The sequence below is a fragment of the Candida orthopsilosis genome (genome assembly GCF_000315875.1).
Source record: "Candida orthopsilosis Co 90-125, chromosome 2 draft sequence".
In the NCBI taxonomy this organism is placed as follows: Eukaryota; Fungi; Ascomycota; class Pichiomycetes; order Serinales; family Debaryomycetaceae; genus Lodderomyces; species Lodderomyces orthopsilosis.
Window position 1 is genome coordinate 2,380,650 of NC_018295.1, and position 21,569 is coordinate 2,402,218.

Consider the following 21,569-nt stretch of genomic DNA (forward strand, 5'->3'; position numbering starts at 1 on the left):
CAAGTTCACAGGCTCACTGGAAACTACAATTTTAGTTGATTCATAACGACTATTACATAATAGTCCAAGCTCACTTACTTTCGTATTAGTCATGGGTAAAGAAGTCGTGTTGGATATTGCCCCCAAATGCATTGATGGGTTAGACTTTTCTGCACTTTCAGCGAAGGATATCGTTGCACAATCAGAAGTTGAGATTCAGACTAGAGACTTGTATGATTTGGAGAAAGGAAGAGTGCCAAAGGAAGGTGGAGCCTTGGATACCAGAATGGGTATCTCTTCAAACTCGTCAGAATGTGCTACATGTCACGGTAATCTCGCATCATGTAATGGTCATTTTGGCCATATTAGACTCGCGTTGCCAGTGTTTCATGTGGGTTATTTCAAAGCTGTCATATCAGTGTTGCAATGTGTTTGCAAAAACTGTGGAGCCATATTACTAGAACCACAAGCCAAGCGTCAATTTTTGTCAGAGTTGAGGCGACCAAACATTGATAACTTAAAGAGGATGAAAATTTTAAAGAAAATCAATGATCAATGTAAAAAGCAACGACGCTGTTTAAAGTGTAATCATGTTAATGGTGTTGTAAAAAAAGCGGCCAGTGGTGCGGGACCTGCATCGTTAAAGATTGTACACGATACATTTAGATGGATTGGTAAGAAAGATACACCAGAAAAAACAGTTTGGGATGAGGATTTAGATTTGGTGTTTAAACGGAACCCCGATTTAGAGAAATTCGCAAAGAGGATTCAAGAGGATTTCAATCCGTTAAAAACCTTGAACTTGTTTAAACAGATCATCCCCGAAGATTGTGAATTGCTTGGAATGGATGCTTCCAAGGGTGGCAGACCCGAGATGTATATATGGAGATATCTACCGGCTCCACCAGTTTGTATCAGACCTTCGGTTATGATGGATGCGCAATCGAACGAAGATGATCTTACAGTCAAGCTTACGGAAATTGTTTGGACTTCGTCGATGATTAAAGCAGGAATTGCCAAAGGTATTTCTATCAATAATTTAATGGAGCAGTGGGATTACTTACAACTTTCTGTGGCAATGTATATCAATTCCGACGCCGCTAATCCAGCTTTGATGTCTGGTGGAGGTGGCGGTGGCTCGAAATCTGCAAAACCTATACGTGGGTTCTGTCAGAGATTGAAAGGTAAACAGGGCCGTTTTAGAGGAAATTTGTCAGGTAAAAGAGTGGATTTCTCTGGTAGAACTGTCATTTCACCAGATCCCAACTTGAAAATAGATGAAGTCGCAGTTCCCGATAGAGTAGCTAAAGTATTGACATATCCTGAAAAATGTACCAGATATAACAAGAAAAAGTTGCAGTGTTTGATTATTAATGGACCCGATGTACATCCGGGAGCAAACTATGTAATGAAGCAGAATGAAGCAGGAAAGAGGAATTTGAGATTCGGTGATCGTGTTAAATTGGCAAAATCCTTACAGATTGGTGATGTTGTTGAACGTCATATTGAAGATGGCGATGTGGTCTTGTTCAATCGTCAACCTTCGTTACACAGATTATCAATTTTGGCACATTACGCGAAAGTCCGTCCTTGGAGAACCTTTAGATTGAACGAATGTGTTTGTACGCCATATAACGCTGATTTCGATGGTGATGAAATGAACTTGCATGTTCCTCAAACCGAAGAGGCTAGAGCTGAAGCAATTAATTTGATGGGAGTTAAGAATAATTTGTTAACGCCAAAGTCAGGTGAGCCTATTATTGCCGCCACTCAAGATTTCATAACTGGTTCGTATTTGATTTCGCATAAGGATTCCTTTTTTGATCGTGCGTCATTAGTACAACTATTGAGTATGATGTCAGATGCTGATATTCAATTTGATATTCCACCGCCAGCAATAATGAAACCAGTCATGCTTTGGACTGGTAAGCAAGTGTTTTCATTATTGATCAAACCAAACAGACAAAGTAAAGTTGTTATTAATTTAAATGCTAAGAACAAGACATTTCATCCACCTGCGAAAGGATTACCAAGTGAGATGTCCCCAAACGATGGTTTCGTTCTCATTAGGGGCTCTCAAATCCTTAGTGGGTTGATGGATAAATCAACCTTAGGAGATGGTAAGAAACACTCTGTTTTTTACACTATACTTCGAGACTATGGTCCTCAAGAAGCGGCAGCTGCAATGAATAGAATGGCAAAGTTATGTGCTCGATTTTTGGGTAATCGTGGATTCTCCATTGGTATCAACGATGTGACTCCTGCTCACGAATTGAAGCAAAAGAAAGAATTGATGGTTGAACAAGCGTATCTTAAATGTGACCAGTTGATTGATTTGTACAATAGAGGCAAGTTAGAAACTCAACCTGGTTGTAATGAGGAACAAACTCTTGAAGCCAAAATTGGTGGTTTGTTGTCCAAGGTTAGAGAAGAAGTGGGTGATGTTTGTATTCGTGAATTGGATTCTTTAAATGCTCCATTGATTATGGCTACATGTGGTTCAAAGGGTTCCACGTTGAATGTTTCGCAGATGGTGGCTGTTGTTGGTCAACAAATCATTTCAGGTCATCGTGTTCCTGATGGTTTTCAAGATCGTTCATTACCTCATTTCACCAAGAACTCGAAAACGCCACAATCTAAAGGGTTCGTTAGAAATTCATTCTTTAGTGGTTTATCGCCACCGGAATTCTTGTTCCATGCTATTTCAGGAAGAGAAGGTTTGGTTGATACTGCGGTGAAAACGGCTGAGACTGGTTATATGTCACGTCGTTTGATGAAGTCCCTTGAAGATCTTTCTTCGCAATACGACAACACTGTCCGTAATTCGTCAAATGGTATTGTTCAGTTTACTTACGGTGGTGACGGTTTGGATCCATATGACATGGAAGGTGACGCAAAACCAGTAAACTTTGTTAGGCAATGGGATCACGCATATAACGTTACATATAATGTTAATGACAAACCATTGTTGCCGTATGAAATAAATGAACTAGCCGACAAGACATTGAAACCACTTGTTGACAAGCTTGCTGTTGTTAGTGATGAAGTGCAAAATAAGGATGAGCTTGTCGATCAAAAAGACGCTGAAAGAGCATTTTATGAATCGGTCAGAGAGTTTTTACGTGATAAGGCTGAAACACTTGCACGGTTGAGAGAAAGTAGAGGGCTACAAGCATTCTACACTAGAGTGAATGAAGATGACATCCAATTGGATGAAGATGAAGCCAAAATCAACGCTGTGAACCAATTGTTGAAAATATCACACAGGGCCGCCAAGGAGTTTATGAAACAATGTTTGTACAAATATTCGAGAGCGAAAGTAGAACCTGGAACAGCTGTTGGCGCTATTGGAGCGCAATCAATTGGTGAACCAGGTACGCAAATGACTTTAAAGACTTTCCATTTTGCTGGTGTGGCATCGATGAATGTAACTTTGGGTGTTCCACGTATTAAGGAAATTATCAATGCATCCAAGACTATATCTACACCTATCATTAATGCTGTTTTGGTCAATGATGACGATGAAATTGCGGCTCGTGTGGCAAAGGGAAGAATTGAAAAGACATTGTTGAAGGATGTGGCATTCTATATTGAAGATGTGTATAAAGACAATATGGCATACTTGGCCATCAAAGTGGATTTGGAGACTATAGATAAATTGCAGTTGGAATTGACTATCGATAACATTGCCCAAGCTATTTGCAAGGCGCCCAAGTTAAAGATTGCACCTTCCGATGTCATCATTACCGGCAAGAATAGGATAAACGTGTTGTGCAATGTTAATGAATCAAAGTCAGAGAGTTTGAAATCGGCTAGTGATTCACTAAATGCACTCTTTTTTAGAATGCAAACATTGAAGAGGGTGTTGCCAGACATTTGTATCAAGGGGTTACCAAACATCTTCCGTGCAGTTATCAATATCAAAGATGATGGAAAGAAGGAATTGCTTGTTGAGGGGTACGGTTTGAAAGATGTCATGAATACTGAAGGTATCGTTGGTACAAAAACTACTACCAATCACGTTTTGGAAGTGAATGAAATCTTAGGTATTGAAGCTGCCAGAGGCTCGATCATTAGAGAAATTGACTACACAATGAGTAATCACGGTATGAGTGTTGATCCTCGTCATATTCAATTGCTAGGAGATGTCATGACGTACAAAGGTGAGGTCTTGGGTATCACAAGATTCGGTCTCAGTAAAATGCGTGACTCTGTATTACAATTGGCATCATTTGAGAAAACCACCGATCACTTGTTTGATGCTGCATTCTTTATGAAGAAGGATAAGATTGAAGGTGTTTCTGAGTGTATTATTTTGGGTAAGACAATGAGCGTTGGTACTGGGGCGTTCAAATTGGTTAAATCATCCAACTATGATGAAAATGTGTTGAAGAGAAAGAACACCTTGTTTGAATCTTGTTGTGAAGTGTCAACAACTGCTTAATTGAAATTATTGTATATGTATTTAATTATAATTTACAAAAATTGTAATACCTCATGATCCTTTTTCAACACAGAAACCACTTCCTCTTCGCTAATGTTCAATAACACCATTCTCCTTCTTTCACTTGAGAAATTTTGTTGGGTAATTATTCCTGCTTCCACCAAGGAGTTCAAGACAAATTCAAAATTGTGAACTCTAATATTAACTTGTACTTTATCGCCAATTTTATCCGTATACAACAAATCAAACATCGATGAATCTGTCACGAACGGATTGGAAGTTGTAAACATGGCCATCGAGTTCTTCATCTCGTCGATGATATCGCCCACTGAATTTTCTGCAAAACCACTTCGCCTTGTTCTTCTTAATAGTGCTGCAAGGAAAAGTTTAGCTGCAAATGGTAAGGTGTTTAAGTATTTTGCTAGTGGCGAGTTGACACTCTCACCGATTGCTTGAGATATGTGAGAAATCAATACTTGGCATGCGTCCCCCTTTGGGTCATTGTTCTCCAAATATTGTCTCTCAGCAAGCTCAACTGCTCTACGACAGATTGTTAAAGCACGCCTAGCATCACCACTAACACTAGCTACTTTTCGTGATGCAAATCCAATGGCGTCAGCACTGATCTCCACCTTATGTCGACTGGTTTTTGTCAACATGTCTAGTCTGTGCTGAATTATTGCGCCCAATTGCTGATATGTATACCCCTTGAACTGAATTCTTCGGAGACCCATTCTCGATGATATTTTATTAGCAAGTACCCTCTCTGGCAAATCCATAGTGTTTGCAACAGCTATAACGATAAGTTTCGAAGTAGCGTACGTAGGCCAATTGAAAAAATTGTACATGACATTCTGCTTCTTTTGAGCTATCTGGTCCAATTCGTCCATCATAACCACCAAAGGTTTTCTCTTATCGTCCCTTCTCATAAAATATTCTTCTAATAAAATGGCTGCGTTGGAGTCAACCACTCGATCTCCACCAGTTATATACTCCCATAACATACTATATGCGACTGTTGGTGAAAGCAATTTCAAACCATTGATTTCTAAAAAGTTGAACGGTTTTACATAGCCTTCTTCGGTTAAGTTAGTCATTTGTTGAATGACATCTTTTATGGTGGCTGTTTTCCCCATTCCAGGAACACCACTGACGTATATGCAACAGCCCGTTCCTTCATTTATCGCACTTTCCAAACTGGCGTAAATCATCAGAAACTCATCCTCTCTACCAGGAAGTGCATTCAAGCGTTGAGACGTATGTAGCTTTTCCTTAACCTCTCTAAAAGCTTCAGAAGTTGGGTCAAGTGTACCTTCGGGTGGCCTTTTGGAAGGTGATGTAAATGAGGGTAGCCGGCTTTGGTCTTGCATGACTCTGATTTTTTTACGAGGCGTAACCACTGAGTAGATACTTTCAATTTCCGAATCGACAGAACGGGTCAATTTTGTAGGTGACAGTGATTTATTTGGGGTCAATGAAGATGCAACTTTTTGTTTTCTTGGTGACGGAGTGATGACTCTTCTGCGCTTTCGATTTCTAGAAGAGACTTTTTCATCTTCGGAATCTTCATAGTCCTCACTACCGCTTTCACCACCCAGTGAAGATGTTGAACTTTCAGATTCTTCAACAGTAGCTTTTGCAGGCGCATGCGTCTTGGTTTGTTCTTCATTCTTTTCAGAAACCTTCGGCTTTCCCCTTGCCCTTCCTCTCCCTCCTATCCCCTGTTGACTTTCCTTCTCTTGTTTCTTTAGCAGGCCTGGATTGAATACAATCTTCTTTAACGTATCCTGAAAATGGTCCGTATTTTCAATAAATTGTTGCATAAGTTCATTGTAATCGAATATCTCGGAAAACTTTCCCTGCTCGTTTGTTGCCCTACGGCACATGAATATCTGTTTCCCCTCATGTTGAGATTTATCACGTTTTTCATAATCCATTTCTGATAAAACCTGAACATGTTCGCCTATCTGTTCGAGTTCAATTTCATCCTGGTAAGGAATAAGCAATACCTCCCTATCAATGATTTTAATATTTTCAGGAATAGCCTTAATTTCATCTCGTTGACTAAACCAGATGACAAATATTTCAACAAAGTCGTTGATGCCAAATCGTATATCTTTAATCAATGCAATGTTGGACCCGCCCTCAGCGGTGACAAAAATTGTGTCTCCCGTTTTCACTTGGAATTGATCAGCTTTACGTCTTAAAATGAGACTATCTGATGATGCTCGTGCTGAGCCCGATTTGGTCCTGCGATTGGTTCTCCTTGGATGTGAACTTTGAGAAGATGAATTGGGTTTATCTTCTATTTCAGAGCTAAAGACGAGCTCCCATCCTTTATATTCGAGTGCCATAGGTCCTCGAGAGTTCACAGGTGGAAGAGGCTCAAAACAACTCTTGTGCGGCTTGATATTTTCTAGAAAGCCAAAAAAAATAATATGCACGTATTATCTAGATGATTAGGGACGCTTCACAGTCATGTAATTTTTATAGTAAATACAAATCAGAGATAACGGCTTCGTTTGAAAGTATATTATATTATGGTGCCTCTTCACGGGACGTTATAGAAATGAACTAATTTCGTTATATCGTTAACAGTTGGAGAAAGACACATGTCTTCCCCAGTCTAGCTTTATTTGAAAATCAATATAGGCTCTCCCACATTGACAATTTCATCCAAATTCAACTTCAAATCAAATGCTTTTGATAAGATAATCTTAAAAATTTTCTGTACGTTTATTGAATGACTGGTTGAGCAGAAAATAACAGGCGCCTTCATTGCTGCTCCGAACTTTTTAGCTTGTTGTGTGATTTCAATTTGGTCTTGAAATGATAAATCTATAAATTGATCATATTTTGTGCCAATGAGGAACGGAATGGCCGTCTTATTGAACCCCCTTACTTGTCGATACCATTCTTTAATTGAATTAAGAGTCGATTTTCGTGTGAGATCAAACATAAATAAAATTGCAACCGCATCATTTGAGACTAGCGGTAGCATATTGATAAATTCTTTTTGCCCTCCAAGATCCCATATGGAAAACATGATTGTGGTATTTCTTATTTGTATTCGTTTATCCATGAAATTGACACCAAGTGTTTGTATATAATCTTCATCAAAGGAACCCTCGACATATTTCACCATTAACGAAGTTTTACCTATTTGGGAATCTCCAATTAAGCCTATTTTCAATGCGACTCTATTGGGTAATAGTTAGTATGAGATCGTTTGTTCAAATAACCGTGGATGAACAACATACTGGTTGTTTTGGTCTTGTTCCTCGTCCATTGGGAACTGAATGAATGTGCAGGTGATATAAATGCGAGCGTTGGGTGTATGTATTTAAGAAGTGGTGGTGATTTTCCAAAGGTGATTGTGTTGTTGTTGTTGTTTGAGATGCGTCCTTGAAGCTGGTTATCACGCTAATCTCCAAAGTTGACCCAAAATCGAAACAGAGTTGTTTACCTTTTGTGTAAAGCACACGACCAAAAGGCTAAAGCCCTAATAATTCATTTAGCACGTGTATAGTGAAGATATGATTTCTTGTTTTTCACTCACATAATTGTTAGGTAGCGCAGAAAAGCATTGTCTTATTTGAAGAATTTGTTCTGCTGCTACCTTAACTAATATATTACTTAATACGTAGTGTGTTTATTATATAATCACATAGTACAGAGTACACTAGTACACTACTCCTCTCACACAGAGAGAGTGTGAGTGGGAGAAAAAAAAATTTTAATACTGAAACCTACAAAAATTAATTTTTCAAGTTTTTCCTTTCATTATCTTCAACAAACTGAAAGCATTAAAACATGGCAGTAGGTAAAAATAAGAGACTTTCTAAAGGAAAGAAGGGATTGAAAAAGAAGGTCGTAGACCCATTCACCAGAAAAGATTGGTTTGACATCAAAGCTCCAACCACTTTTGAAAACAGAAATGTTGGTAAGACTTTAATCAACAGATCCACTGGTTTGAAAAATGCTGCCGATGGATTGAAAGGAAGGGTTTTCGAAGTCTGTTTAGCCGATTTACAAGGTTCTGAAGACCACTCTTACAGAAAGATCAAATTGAGAGTTGATGAAGTTCAAGGTAAAAATTTGTTGACCAACTTCCATGGTTTGGACTTTACTTCAGACAAAATAAGATCATTGGTTAGAAAATGGCAATCATTGGTTGAAGCCAACGTCACTGTCAAGACTGCTGATGACTACGTTTTGAGAGTATTTGCCATTGCCTTCACCAAGAGACAACCAAACCAAATCAAAAAGACCACTTACGCTCAATCATCTAAATTAAGAGAAATCAGAAAAAAGATGATTGAAATCATGCAAAGAGAAGTTTCCAACTGTACTTTGGCTCAATTGACCTCCAAATTGATTCCAGAAGTTATTGGTCGTGAAATTGAAAAATCAACCCAAACCATCTTCCCATTGCAAAATGTTCACATCAGAAAAGTCAAATTATTGAAACAACCAAAATTCGATTTGGGTTCATTGTTGGCTTTACACGGTGAAGGTTCAACTGAAGAGAAAGGTAAGAAGGTTTCAGGTGGTTTCAAGGATGTTGTTTTGGAATCAGTTTAAAGCGGTGAACATGAGCATATAGCATTTCAGCTGTTTTCTTAATTTGTAACTACCTAATTTTTAAATATATATACGAAAGGGTTTCATTAAGAGTGATTGTAGAAAAGACTGGTGTAGATATTGAATTGTTGAAGTTAAACTCCAGGTAGTGACAAAGAACAGAGCCTCAAAAGACGATACTAGTAATGAAAAGATCTCCTCACTTTGATCAAATGTATGAGTAACTTACTCTTGCATATATCTGTTTTGAGTTCATCGTAAGTGTAGTTGGTACAGTGAGTGAATGTCGTGATGGTCAATGTCGTAGATATACTTTACGACAATTATCTTGCATATACGTTTTCAATGACGTTTTTGCGGTAGCAATAATCCAAAACTAACACAAACACGAAGTCCATGGCTTTGCAAGCCCAATCCGAGGTCACTATTTGGAAGTACAAGCTTTTCAGCTAACTACAAGTGTTGCACTTGCTCTACATACCAGGCCGTTTACTCGCAGACTATACAGCTCCTTTCATTTGAGTGTTCTGCTCGTTTTTTAGCATTATCAATGAAGTTTAATAGGTATAGCAAAACTAACAAAATCCTCACTTTCTATTGTATTAAATTATACACAAAAATCACCCCTACACACAATAAAATTGGAATTTCATCCTTTCTTCTTGTTCCTCTGAATTTTTAACTTCTTATTGAACGTAACCAAAGGATACTTTACAACCTCAAACTACCTATTTTTCTATCAGGATCTACTCAGCAATTAACTCCTTTCACTCAATTAACTACAAGTTTGGCTTACGACTATTATGATCCAAAGTCAAGTATGTATAACATATCTTCGTCGCAATCACTATGAAGGCACGTTTGATCAAAAGTTGGACCAGTCTTGCCATTGCAACCAATTCGCAATGTACAGTGAAAAGTACAACACAAGACACTTATACTAACTTGCAACAGGATCGTACTGACCCTGTAAAGAATGGTGAGCCTGCATTTGCTGGTGAACAAACTGGCAAAGACCAATTCGCTGAGCAAAAGAAGAGTATCAACAAAAAAGGTCACCCTGGAGGGGATTCCAAAAGCTCGAAAGAAAAGTATGGCAATACTGAAAATGATTATCATCCCGGTTTTGGCGGAAATAAAGATGACGTCAAGGAGTACAATAAGAAAGTGCAAACAGGGCCAGAACAGCAAGTAAATTCGGCATCTACTCAGCCAAAGCCCATCCCATCGCAACACCCTCATGGAAAGGTTCATGTAAGAGATCAATTAACATTCTCTTGGCAAAGAGTCGGAGGTTGGGATGTCGATGTGGACACAGACAAGAAGAAGTTGTTGAAGAATGCCAAAACAGTTGAAGGATATATAATTGACCACTTTTATGGTGATTGGTATTGGAATACATCTCTTATGTTGGGAACATGCCTTTTTGCATGGTTGGTTGCCAGGTTAGGAGGAGGAATATTATCATTGGGACTTGTTTTGTTATTTACAAATTCAATCTATCGTGGAGAATTCAGAAGGTTCAATCGTAATATTAGAGACGACATGAAGAGAGTTAAGGCTGACAATAGGCTAGTTAACCAATTAGAAACTATGGAATGGATGAACTCGTTTTTAGATAAATTTTGGGTTATCTACATGCCTGCTTTATCTGAACAAGTCATGTTCCAAGCCAATGAGATCCTTAAAGATCAGGCACCTGGATTCGGTATTGAAAAATTGTCGTTGGATGAATTTACATTGGGTTCTAAAGCTCCTCGTGTTGACTCAATAAAGTCATATCCACAAAGTCGCCACGATGTTATTGAAATGGATTGGGCATTCTCCTTTGCTCCAAATGATACTGATGACATGACTAAGAATGAAATCAAGAGAAAGATTGACCCAAAAGTTGCTCTAGGTGTCACTGTTGGTAAAGCATTTATTTCAAAGTCTTTGCCCATTTTGGTTGAGGATATGACGTTTACTGGTAGAATGAAGGTTAAATTGAAGCTTTCGTTAAATTTTCCTCATGTTAAGATTGTTTCTATTCAATTTTTGGAACCACCAAATATTGATTATGTTTTGAAGCCTATTGGAGGTGATACTTTGGGTCTCGACATTATGTCATTTATCCCAGGGTTGTCCAAATTCGTGAATGGTATTATCCACTCTACCTTGAGACCTATGCTTTATGCTCCAAACTCACTTGATATCAATGTCGAAGAACTATTGGAAGGTCAATCTAACGACTCCATAGGTGTTGTTGCTGTATACATCAAGTCATGCAAGAATTTAAAAACAGGACAAACCACCAAAGCCAATAGCATCAACCCATATGTACAAATCAAGGTTTCTAACAATGGTGATATTGACGAGAGAACTAAGGTTAAGAAGCAGGTTAATGATCCAGTGTTCTTGGAACACAAATACATATTGGTCAACCAATTAGAGGGTAACTTCTTCAACTTTAACGTGTTCCACTTGTTAGAGGATCAAGCAGATGATCAGTTGATTGGTAACTGTGAGTTCCCAATGGGAGAATTCTTACAAGAAGAGAATCAAGTAGGTATTGTTAAGAACATCATGGAAGGGGGAAAAGTTGTTGGAAAGTTAGAATTGGATATGAAGTATTTTCCAACGATGCAACCAATGGAGCTTGACGACGGTACTAAGGAGGTTATTACTGATTCTGAGGTTGGTATAATGAAGATTACCTTACATGAGGCAAGAGATTTAGATATTTCAAAATCTGTCATTGGTTTGTTGAATCCATATGCAGAGATCTATGTTAACAACGAATTGGTGAAGACATGCCGTAAATTGAGACAAACTAATGAACCATCGTGGGAGCAATCATTTGAAAGTTTAATTACTCAACAGACTGAAACTTCCATTCAAGTTCTTGTACGTGACACTGTCGATAATGGTATCGTTGCCAATTTGGAAGCAAATTTGCAAGACCTTGTGTTTGAAAGTGGAAGGGGACAACTGTGGATTACATGCCCTGCCCTTTCTGAAAATTTGCCCCCTCCTCAGATTCGTGTTAGTGCAGGCTGGAAACCTTTGGCGGTTGATGAGGATACCAGCTCCAAGGTGATTACCCCTGCTCCTGTTGGTGGTATCAGAATCCACTTGAGAGGAGCCAAAGGATTGAAGAATTTAGAATCTGTTGGATATGTTGATCCATACGTGAGGTTGATTATGAATGGTAAGTTGAGAGGTAAAACAGTGACCTTTGCTGAAACAGTCAATCCTCAATGGAATGCAGTTTACTTTTTGCCGGTACTAAACCCCCACCTGCACTACTTGTTGGAGATCATGGATGCTGAACCAGAAGGTAAGGATAGATCATTGGGTACCGCCGCAATTAATGCTGCTGACTTTTTACGAAAGAATGATGAAGGTTACTATCTTGGTTACGATGGTGCAGATGAAATCATTGAGCAGCCCGTTTTGTTTGAAGGAGAACCATGTGGAACTCTCTTCTATTCTGTTTCCTTTTTCCCAACCATCAATGCTTATTCTCTATCTGAATTGCACAATTTGGATGCATATGAGGAGCAGAAAAGATTGAAGGAGAAGCGAGAAGAGGAACAGTACAAGAAGGATGAAGAGACATTTAAAAAGAACCCTGGTGAGTACGAATGGATCGAAACCGAGGAAGATGCAATGGCTGAGCCTCCGAAGATTAAACTTAAATTGGCTGATGCTGTTAAATACAGGGCTGGGGATATGGCAGTACATCTTCTTGGTGGAAAGTTCCATAAAAATGATGTGTACGTGCAAACTATTTTTGACGAACATGCTTATCCTTCAGGTGTGTCACCAAAGGTTGAAAACAGAAGGTTAGCTACCAAGTCAATTGGGGAAACATTTATCAGAGATTTACCCAATTCCAAATTGATTTTCAGAATCACTAAGAAGGTGGAGGTGACCCATCAAAAAGATATTTTAGTTGAGCAAACCTTTGATACAATTGATCTTTATGAAAAGTCGTTTAAAAAGCCAATCACTCTTCATCTTGGACCAAAGGATACTATCGAAGTCCAACTCGAATATATACCATCAATTGCTAAGTTGGCACCATTGGATACTATCTTGGATGTCGGTATTTGCAAATTGGAAATTATTGGAGCCAAGAATATACCATCAGTTGACTCCAATGGTAAATCAGATCCTTTGTGTATGGTCAAATTGGATGGGGTTGAGATTTTCAAAACTGACAAGAAACGTAGGACTTTGGACCCACTTTGGAATGAGGCAGTCGATTTCCCAATGATTTCGAGATCTAGACAAGTGTTGCTTCTTGAAGTGTACGATTGGGATCTTACGCATGACTTGGAATTATTGGGTATAGCAAATCTCGATTTGTCCAGCATTCCTGCATTGACAACCACACCGTTCACAGTTAATTTGGATACACAAGGAACACTTGACTTGAGAGCTACGTTCTTCCCTGAATATGTTAGACCACCCGTTGAATCAAAGGAAGCTATTCCTGTTGATCTTAGTATGGTACATCAAACTTCGATGAAGGCAGTTGGCAATGTCACTGATTTTGCTACTGGAGCTGTTGGTACAGGACTCGGTGCTGGTGCTGATGCAATAAGCAAAGGTGACAAGTTCTTCAAAGGACTCAGAGGTAAGAGAAAATCAAAGAAGGATGATGATCTGGCTAGTAAAGCCGATGATGATAGGTCTGTTGCTCCTAGTCATACCACAGGCAGTGAACGAAGCGGAGTCAAGAGCGATAAATCAACGCAACAGAAGCAAGAAAATGGCGAAGGTCAGGAGGAAGGTGGTGAAGAAGACATTCCAGAGGAAGAAAAGGAATTCAGAGAAGCTCAAGACGCTGAGATATCTAGTGTTATTGCCGCACCAAACATTCGTGAGGAACCATTACCTCCACCACAAAAGCCTATCCTTGGACATAATAGGAACGTTAGTAGTGCAACAGAAGCTTCAAGTTTTGCTGCCAGTGTACACGGCGAAGATGCCATCCCTGGTAGACTCACAATTGTGGAGGCCAGGGGCTACTCTAATCCAACATTGGATGTCAAGGCTGTGTTGAAAACAACAACTAAGGAGAAAGCATTGCTCAAAACCAGGAGTGCTAAACATGATAAGAGTACAAATTCTTACAAATGGAGTGAAAGTGTACCTTTCAAATCTGCCCCTACAGGGCAGTTGATCCTCACTGTAAGACAGCCACATACTTTCGGAAAGAGTGAGACTGTAGCCGAAGCGGTGGTCAATTTGAGTCATTACATCAATGTTAACGAGAACATACCAATTCCTACTGGTCATGGTGAGATTGTTATCAATTTGAAGTACTTCACTTAGTTGGTGGTGTTTGTGTGTGTACGTGTTTATTAATTTTGTTATTGTTTTAATTTATTGATGTAGGTGCGGAGGTCTCTGAAATGAAACTGACCAATGAATGAGGAAGGTGATTATTTATATATTTCACGTGATCGGTTTCAATATGGGCGAAGCTAGTGGAACCATAGTCTCCATTTGGGGAAAGAGTTTGGTAAATAGGATGCTTTCATTGAGTAAATTAACTTTACGAAACTTTTAGAATTTTGTGCAAGATTTGTGCCAAATTTGTATAATCTGGTATAGATCTTGAATTGAACTAGAATGGAGTTTGGACAAAAACAATACTTTATTAATTAAAATTGTATTACCATCGGAATTGGTTCGTAGAGAGATATAAACCAGCACTTCAACTTGTATGGCAGTGGCTATTATACTGTTACAAGAGAGGTTTTCTCAAAAGGAAAGTTTAATTCGAACTAACTATAAATCCTATCTACAATAATGTAGCAGACACTACCTCATTGAACTCATTCTCTGCAGAAGTGTGCTCACGTTTACCCCCCACTCTTGGATGTTGTTTATAACCACATTACTAACTCTCCTTGCAAGTCGGTAGCACCTTTTATTGAATGGTTGCGAAATTTAAACTTAGGGCTTAACCCTAAACGACACATGACAATAATTTTTCGTTACACAAACAAAAATTACCTTTTTTTCTTAATCTAGCTATGCGCGCCATAATGCGAAAATATTCATTCTCTCGCCCGAAGCTCGCCCCAAGAATCGCTTTTTCTCCCCTTGACCTTCTAGACCAGTTCGACTAATTTACGATCCTCTACTGCACACTCATTCAACATATTTTTTTTTTTTTTTTCACCAAAAGTTTATCACTTACCAGAAGAAAAAAAAAATTTTAGAATATTCACCATAGTGTTTCCCAATATCAAACATTCATCAAGATCAAAAATGAGTTCAGCAGTATGTCTATCAAAAGGAAGATAAGCAATGGAGACTTTTGGAAATGCCAACTGGGGGAAGCATCAATAAACTGATGCGTACAATCGTGAGGGAATTCAGATAACCACATCACTTTTCAAGAAACTTCAACTGGAAGTGGATATTTATTCATGGCAACCATGTAACACCAAAAGGACATAACAAGATGATTTAATAGAATTTATTTTACTTTCACACAGTAGACACAAAGGTCTCCAACCATCATCGAATCCGTATACTAACAATTTTTTAGGCACCAAAGTGGTATCAATCTCAAGACGCTGCCGTCCCAAAGCAAACTAGAAAGACTTCTCGTCCACAAAAATTGCGTGCCTCATTAGTTCCAGGTACCGTTTTAATCTTGTTGGCCGGAAGATTCAGAGGTAAGAGAGTCGTATACTTGAAGAACTTGGAAGACAACACTTTGTTGGTCTCAGGCCCATTCAAAGTTAACGGTGTCCCATTGAGAAGAGTTAACGCTAGATACGTTATTGCTACTTCCACCAAGGTAAACGTTGAAGGTGTCGATGTTTCTAAATTCAACGTTGAATACTTTGCTAGAGAACAAAAACCAAAATCCAAGAAATCAGAAGCTGAATTCTTTGAAGAAGCTCCAGCCAAGAAGGAAATTAAGTCCGAAAGAGTTGCTGACCAAAAGACTGTTGATGCTGCTTTATTGTCAGAAATCAAGAAGACCCCATTGTTGAAACAATACTTGGCCGCTTCTTTCTCATTAAAGAACGGTGACAGACCACACTTGTTGAAATTTTAAATATACTTACACGGGGTTATGAAGGTAGGGTATCATGGGCTGTATACATTTTATCAGATGAAACTTGTATAGAGGCCATAATTGGAAATACTGTATTTTAGTTACAATTTATCCAATAAACGGATTCATTTAATGTAATGTTTTATGTGTAGCAACCTATAGAGTTGAATTCTCTTTGAATTGTGTAGATTATTGTTGTCAAAGGTGGCCTTTACACTGGGGGGATGTTTTGGTGGGGCCACGTGAATACTAGTTGAAATAATAGGAACGAGACTTCTATGAATTTCCATCGCATCACTTAAAATTAAATCTCCATCGCAGAAAATTACATTGCAAAAAAAAACATCCCATCGCTAAAAGAGCATTCAATTAGATAGACAGCCATGTCACAATTAACACCTATTGCTACTTATAACTTGGCCCTTAAGCCATTCCAACCACTTCCTGCCATTGAGGAGGACTTTCCCGTAACCATTAGGCTTACTTTGGCCTCATTGGACCCAGAGGCAGAAGATGATAAAGCAGAACCTTCTACCTTGAGAATTTTGAAAAAGGCAGCATTTGATGAGGACGAAGAAGACGAAGAAGATGACTATGACGAGGAAGATGAGGAAGATGAATTAGATGAAGAAGAAGAGGTTACTGTAAAATCGAATGGTTCAAAAAATGACATAGAGGTTGACGAAAAAGTCGAAGAGGATGACGAGGATGAGGAAGAAGAAGATGATGAAGAGGAGAGCGATGGGGACGATGAGGACGATTTAGACGATGACATTGCTGAATTTGTTGTTTGTACTTTGTCCCCAAAACACCAATACCAACAAACACTTGATCTTACAATCACTCCGGATGAGGAGGTTTACTTTGTTGTCACCGGTTCTTACCCAATTCACTTGACTGGTAACTATATTGAGCACCCGGCTGATGAAAGTGATGAAGATGAAGAAGAATACGGTGAATACGATGACGAATATGACTTGTCACCAGATGAAGATGAAATCATTCATGGAATTGACTTCAACGAAGCTTACGATGAGGATGAAGATGATGAAGATGATGAAGATGATGAATATGACAGAGAGGAATCAGCAGAGCCTGGAAAAATACAAGAAATAAAGGATGAAGAAGAAGCAAAGGCAAATGGTGAACAAACTAATAAAAAAAGAGCAGCATCTGAAGAGGAATCAAAAAAATCCAAGAAGGCCAAAAAGAATGCTGCAAAGAAGGAAGAAAAAAAGTCTGTCCAATTTTCTGAAGAATTAGAGCAGGGCCCTACGGGATCCACCTTGGCCAAAGACAAGAAGGAGAAAAAGAGTGCAGAGTCAGATAAAGCTTCCAAAGATAAGAAGTACCCAACAAAGACATTGTTAGGAGGTGTCATAACTGAGGACAGAAAAGTTGGCTCTGGTCCAACTGCAAAGTCCGGAAACAAGGTTGGTATCAGATACATTGGTAAGTTGAAAAATGGTAAGGTGTTCGACAAAAACACTTCAGGCAAACCATTCAGCTTTAAATTGGGTAAAGGTGAGTGTATCAAAGGATTTGATCTTGGAGTTACAGGTATGAGTGTTGGAGGTGAAAGGAGAGTCATTATTCCAGCCAAGATGGGATATGGATCTCAAGCCTTGCCAGGAATCCCAGCCAACTCCGAGTTGACTTTTGATATAAAATTAGTTTCTTTAAAGTAGACATATCGTATATACTAGATAAGTTTAATATATCTTGTTCTTATATTACTATGTGATTTTGTTATGTTTAAATATTCATTGCCTTCAACTACCTTTTTCTTTAACAACGGTGAAGAACATTTGACTCCTCCCATTTTGCTATATTTTATTTGCTACAATATAACCATTGCTAGTTAGTTAGATTACACGTTCCCCTCAGTTTGTCAACTGCGCTTATTGATACTATACGAGCACTTGGTCCGCCCGTCACTTTTAGAAGCCAAAACCTCCTTTCTGAAATACACACGAGCAATAAAGGATTTCAGTCCATTGTTATACTAATCATATCGACTGTTGCTCATTCGGTATTACAGTTAAAACAGTTCCCTGTCTGCATCATAATCTCAACTACCTAAACGAGGAGTTTATTGACAGACACGTATCTAGCGCAGTGAAAAAAAGGGAAAAAAAAAAGTAAACTTTGTTAATTTGTTGGGAAGAAGACCCACATTGAAAAATCCAAAGTGAATAAGAAGGTTAGTGCTTAAGCAGAACGACATGCTCAGTTTTTTACAACAGGTCACAGGAGACTTGGCAAAGACTGCAGCTCATAAACCTATTCATTTCATCGTTGTACCGGCATTGTTAGCCTCAATTGCATACTTGTCAATCATCGATGATTATGTTCCTGATTTATCCTCAATAACGAATGAGAATGGACTCAGTTATTACCATGCTGCAGGATCTGGGCTGAAATTGAAGGATTGGATACCTGTATCTACAGAAGAGATGGAAACCAAGTACCAAAGTGCAAGTCACATAACTTTAATACCATTGAGGTTTAGAAGGTTTCACGACTCGATTCCAAAAGTACCAGATTCGATTATAATTAGTGGGAATGAGCAAGTCCTTTTGGTGGATTCAAATAAAGTGGAAAGCGTTTTATTGAACACGAACAAAATAGACAACGATGGCATCCAGTGGAAGGCTAGAAACGATCACAAAATCGCTCGATTTTATGATAGTTTAAAATACTTGATTTTCAAGGTTCAAGAGTCTATAAAAAAGGCAGACAGGTTTGATGTTGTGTTGATTTTTGTGGCTTACTTAGCAATGTGGTACACTTTGATAAAAGTGTTTTACGACATGAGACAAATTGGCTCCAAATTCTGGTTAGCATTTTCGACACTAGTTTCATCAACGTTTGCATTTTTATTTGCATTGGTGGTCTCAAACAAGATTCTACAAACTAAGGTATCATTTTTGAGTCTTTCAGAAGGAATTCCATTTCTTGTTGCGATAATTGGATTCAAGCATAAGGTTTCCATTGCCGGATTGATTCTGAAGTCATCGACTGTATCTCCAGATGACGTTCCGAATATTGTTTCCCAAGCCGTGTCGTCACACACTTTGAGCATGCTCCGCGACCACTTAGTTGTCATTGGGGCAATGCTTGCATGTGCTGCGTACGGAAATCACCTTACCGGGTTGCGAAACTTTTGCATCCTTGCCTCGTTAATTTTGACGTTTGATTTGATTTTAGTCTACACTTTCTTCTCGGCAATATTAGGTTTAAAGATTGAAATCAACAGAGCTCGAAGAACAGATGATTTAAAGGATGCCTTGGAGGAGGATGGGGTCTCATCATTGGTTGCAGCAAGAGTTGCAGAACAATCATCATCAATTGAATACCCAAACGAAACCAATTTCTTTTCGTCAAAAGATTACTCAATTCTTTCATTCAAGGTTGCCATGAGTTTGGGATTTATTGCATTCCATGTATTTTGGTTGGGAAGCTCATGGTTGTACAATACATCAGATGCTGGTATTGATTTCAATACGTTTGGTTCTATCTTGGGAGCAGCTCCAGCTATAACAGAATCTTTGTCTAGCGAGATCCAAATTGGCAAGTTTGGAACGGTGTTGACGATCTTACCAACTAGATTTTACATGCCTTCGGGATTTCTTGCTCAGGTTGAGGACTTTGTTTATATGATTTTGAGCAAAGTAAGTATCGCTATACAAGATAGATTGTTGTCCAAAGTAATGGCATTTTGTTTTGGGGTATCTTTGGTTACCAATATATATTTCCTTAATGCTGCAAGATACCAAGTCAGTGCCACATACAAGTTACTTGATAAAGAAATGTCACGTCCACAGATCCGTGCGTCGGTATCTGAACCCGTTACCACTACAGTGGGTGATATCGAAGAATCGGATGAAGAAGAGGATACTGCCGCCACTACTACTCAGTTATCGCTCGAGGAGTGTGTGAAAGTGTTAAAAGAGGGTAATGTGAAAACTTTGAATAATGAAGAAGTTACGTCCTTGGTAGTGGAAGGAAAACTCCCACTATATGCATTGGAGAAACAATTAGCAAGTAACAAAAGGGCGGTTGTTGTGCGTCGTAAAGCAATTGCTAAATTGGCAAATGCCCCTGTGTTGGAAACTAATCGTTTGCCTTATGCGCATTACGACTATGATAGAGTATTTGGTGCTTGCTGTGAGAATGTTATTGGTTACATGCCAATCCCTGTTGGCGTTGCGGGTCCATTGATCATTGATGGAAAGCCATACCATATTCCAATGGCAACAACTGAAGGATGTCTAGTAGCTTCTACTATGCGTGGTTGTAAAGCTATCAATGCCGGCGGTGGTGTAGAAACAGTGTTGACCAAGGATGGAATGACACGAGGCCCATGTGTTAAATTTCCAACGCTTGCTAGAGCAGGGGCTGCTAAATTATGGATTGACTCCGAGGAAGGTCAGAAAACAATCAAAAAAGCATTCAACTCAACTTCCAGGTTTGCTCGTTTACAGCATATCCAAACAGCTTTGGCTGGCTGTCTTTTATTTATTCGTTTCAGAACTACAACTGGTGATGCCATGGGTATGAATATGATATCAAAAGGTGTTGAGCACTCTTTGAAGTACATGGTTGAAGAATGTGGTTATGAAGATATGGAGATCATATCAGTTTCAGGAAACTATTGTTCTGATAAAAAACCTGCAGCAATTAACTGGCTTGAAGGTAGAGGTAAGTCAATCGTAGCTGAAGCCACTATACCGGCTGACGTTGTTGCCAAGGTCTTAAAATCTGATGTTGACGCCTTGGTGGAGTTGAATATAAGTAAGAATTTGGTGGGTTCAGCTATGGCTGGATCTGTTGGAGGATTCAATGCCCATGCATCAAATTTGGTTACGGCAGTGTACCTAGCATGTGGTCAGGATCCAGCTCAGAATGTTGAGAGTTCCAACTGTATCACATTAATGAACAAGCACAAAGTCACAGGAGATTTACAGATATCGGTCAGTATGCCATCTATCGAAGTTGGTACCATTGGAGGAGGTACCATTTTGGAACCACAGGGGGCAATGTTGGACTTGTTGGGAGTACGTGGTCCACATCCAACTAATCCAGGTGACAATGCTAGGCAGTTGGCCAAAATCGTTGCTTCGGCGGTATTGGCAGCAGAACTTTCCCTTTGTTCTGCCCTTGCGGCTGGTCACTTGGTCCAGTCCCACATGCAGCATAATAGGGCGGGTGCATCAAGTACTACAGCCAACAGCGGTCCTAAACCAAATGGAAAAGTTAATGAGACAGATTTGAAGCGATTAAAGGAGGGTTCAGTCACTTGTATAAAGTCATGAGTGTGATGACAGAGAGCTTTAATTTAGGTTTATAGCATAATCCAGTCCTGTTTGGGGTTTGGACATTCAAAAGTAAATATACGCCAATTTTATTTAATAAATATAGAAATCATGAGGGTAGATAATGTAGTAGTTTGTGGGCCCTCTAACTGTGGTTCTTAGAAAGAGTCAT

General features: G+C 39.0%; 8 protein-coding genes across 8 annotated transcripts; 6 read left to right on the forward strand and 2 right to left on the reverse strand. All coding sequences in view use genetic code 12, as the record gives it.

Moving 5' to 3' along the window:
• Positions 1 to 91: 91 nt before the first annotated feature.
• CORT_0B11370 (Rpo31 protein) lies at positions 92 to 4,423 on the forward strand (the record flags this gene model as incomplete). Its single annotated transcript, XM_003868222.1, has 1 exon — positions 92 to 4,423. One exon carries the CDS (start codon positions 92 to 94, stop codon positions 4,421 to 4,423), a length of 4,332 nt encoding a protein of 1,443 aa, XP_003868270.1.
• A 32-nt stretch (positions 4,424 to 4,455) lies between these two features.
• Positions 4,456 to 6,777, reverse strand: CORT_0B11380 (Orc1 origin recognition complex large subunit; the record flags this gene model as incomplete). The annotated part of the gene is made up of 1 exon (XM_003868223.1): positions 4,456 to 6,777. The coding sequence occupies one exon, from the start codon at positions 6,775 to 6,777 to the stop codon at positions 4,456 to 4,458; it is 2,322 nt and encodes a 773-aa protein (XP_003868271.1).
• A 278-nt stretch (positions 6,778 to 7,055) lies between these two features.
• Positions 7,056 to 7,712, reverse strand: CORT_0B11390 (Tem1 protein; the record flags this gene model as incomplete). Its single annotated transcript, XM_003868224.1, has 2 exons — positions 7,056 to 7,623; positions 7,684 to 7,712. 2 exons carry the CDS (start codon positions 7,710 to 7,712, stop codon positions 7,056 to 7,058), a joined length of 597 nt encoding a protein of 198 aa, XP_003868272.1.
• A 524-nt stretch (positions 7,713 to 8,236) lies between these two features.
• On the forward strand, positions 8,237 to 9,007 carry CORT_0B11400 (Rps1 ribosomal protein 10 of the 40S subunit; the record flags this gene model as incomplete). Its single annotated transcript, XM_003868225.1, has 1 exon — positions 8,237 to 9,007. The coding sequence occupies one exon, from the start codon at positions 8,237 to 8,239 to the stop codon at positions 9,005 to 9,007; it is 771 nt and encodes a 256-aa protein (XP_003868273.1).
• An 803-nt stretch (positions 9,008 to 9,810) lies between these two features.
• Positions 9,811 to 14,332, forward strand: CORT_0B11410 (lipid-binding protein; the record flags this gene model as incomplete). Its single annotated transcript, XM_003868226.1, has 2 exons — positions 9,811 to 9,825; positions 9,962 to 14,332. 2 exons carry the CDS (start codon positions 9,811 to 9,813, stop codon positions 14,330 to 14,332), a joined length of 4,386 nt encoding a protein of 1,461 aa, XP_003868274.1.
• A 945-nt stretch (positions 14,333 to 15,277) lies between these two features.
• On the forward strand, positions 15,278 to 16,079 carry CORT_0B11420 (Rpl6 protein; the record flags this gene model as incomplete). The annotated part of the gene is made up of 2 exons (XM_003868227.1): positions 15,278 to 15,289; positions 15,561 to 16,079. 2 exons carry the CDS (start codon positions 15,278 to 15,280, stop codon positions 16,077 to 16,079), a joined length of 531 nt encoding a protein of 176 aa, XP_003868275.1.
• Positions 16,080 to 16,462: 383 nt separating this feature from the next.
• Positions 16,463 to 17,767, forward strand: CORT_0B11430 (peptidyl-prolyl cis-trans isomerase; the record flags this gene model as incomplete). The annotated part of the gene is made up of 1 exon (XM_003868228.1): positions 16,463 to 17,767. One exon carries the CDS (start codon positions 16,463 to 16,465, stop codon positions 17,765 to 17,767), a length of 1,305 nt encoding a protein of 434 aa, XP_003868276.1.
• Positions 17,768 to 18,304: 537 nt separating this feature from the next.
• CORT_0B11440 (Hmg1 HMG-CoA reductase) lies at positions 18,305 to 21,397 on the forward strand (the record flags this gene model as incomplete). Its single annotated transcript, XM_003868229.1, has 1 exon — positions 18,305 to 21,397. One exon carries the CDS (start codon positions 18,305 to 18,307, stop codon positions 21,395 to 21,397), a length of 3,093 nt encoding a protein of 1,030 aa, XP_003868277.1.
• Positions 21,398 to 21,569: the final 172 nt, after the last annotated feature.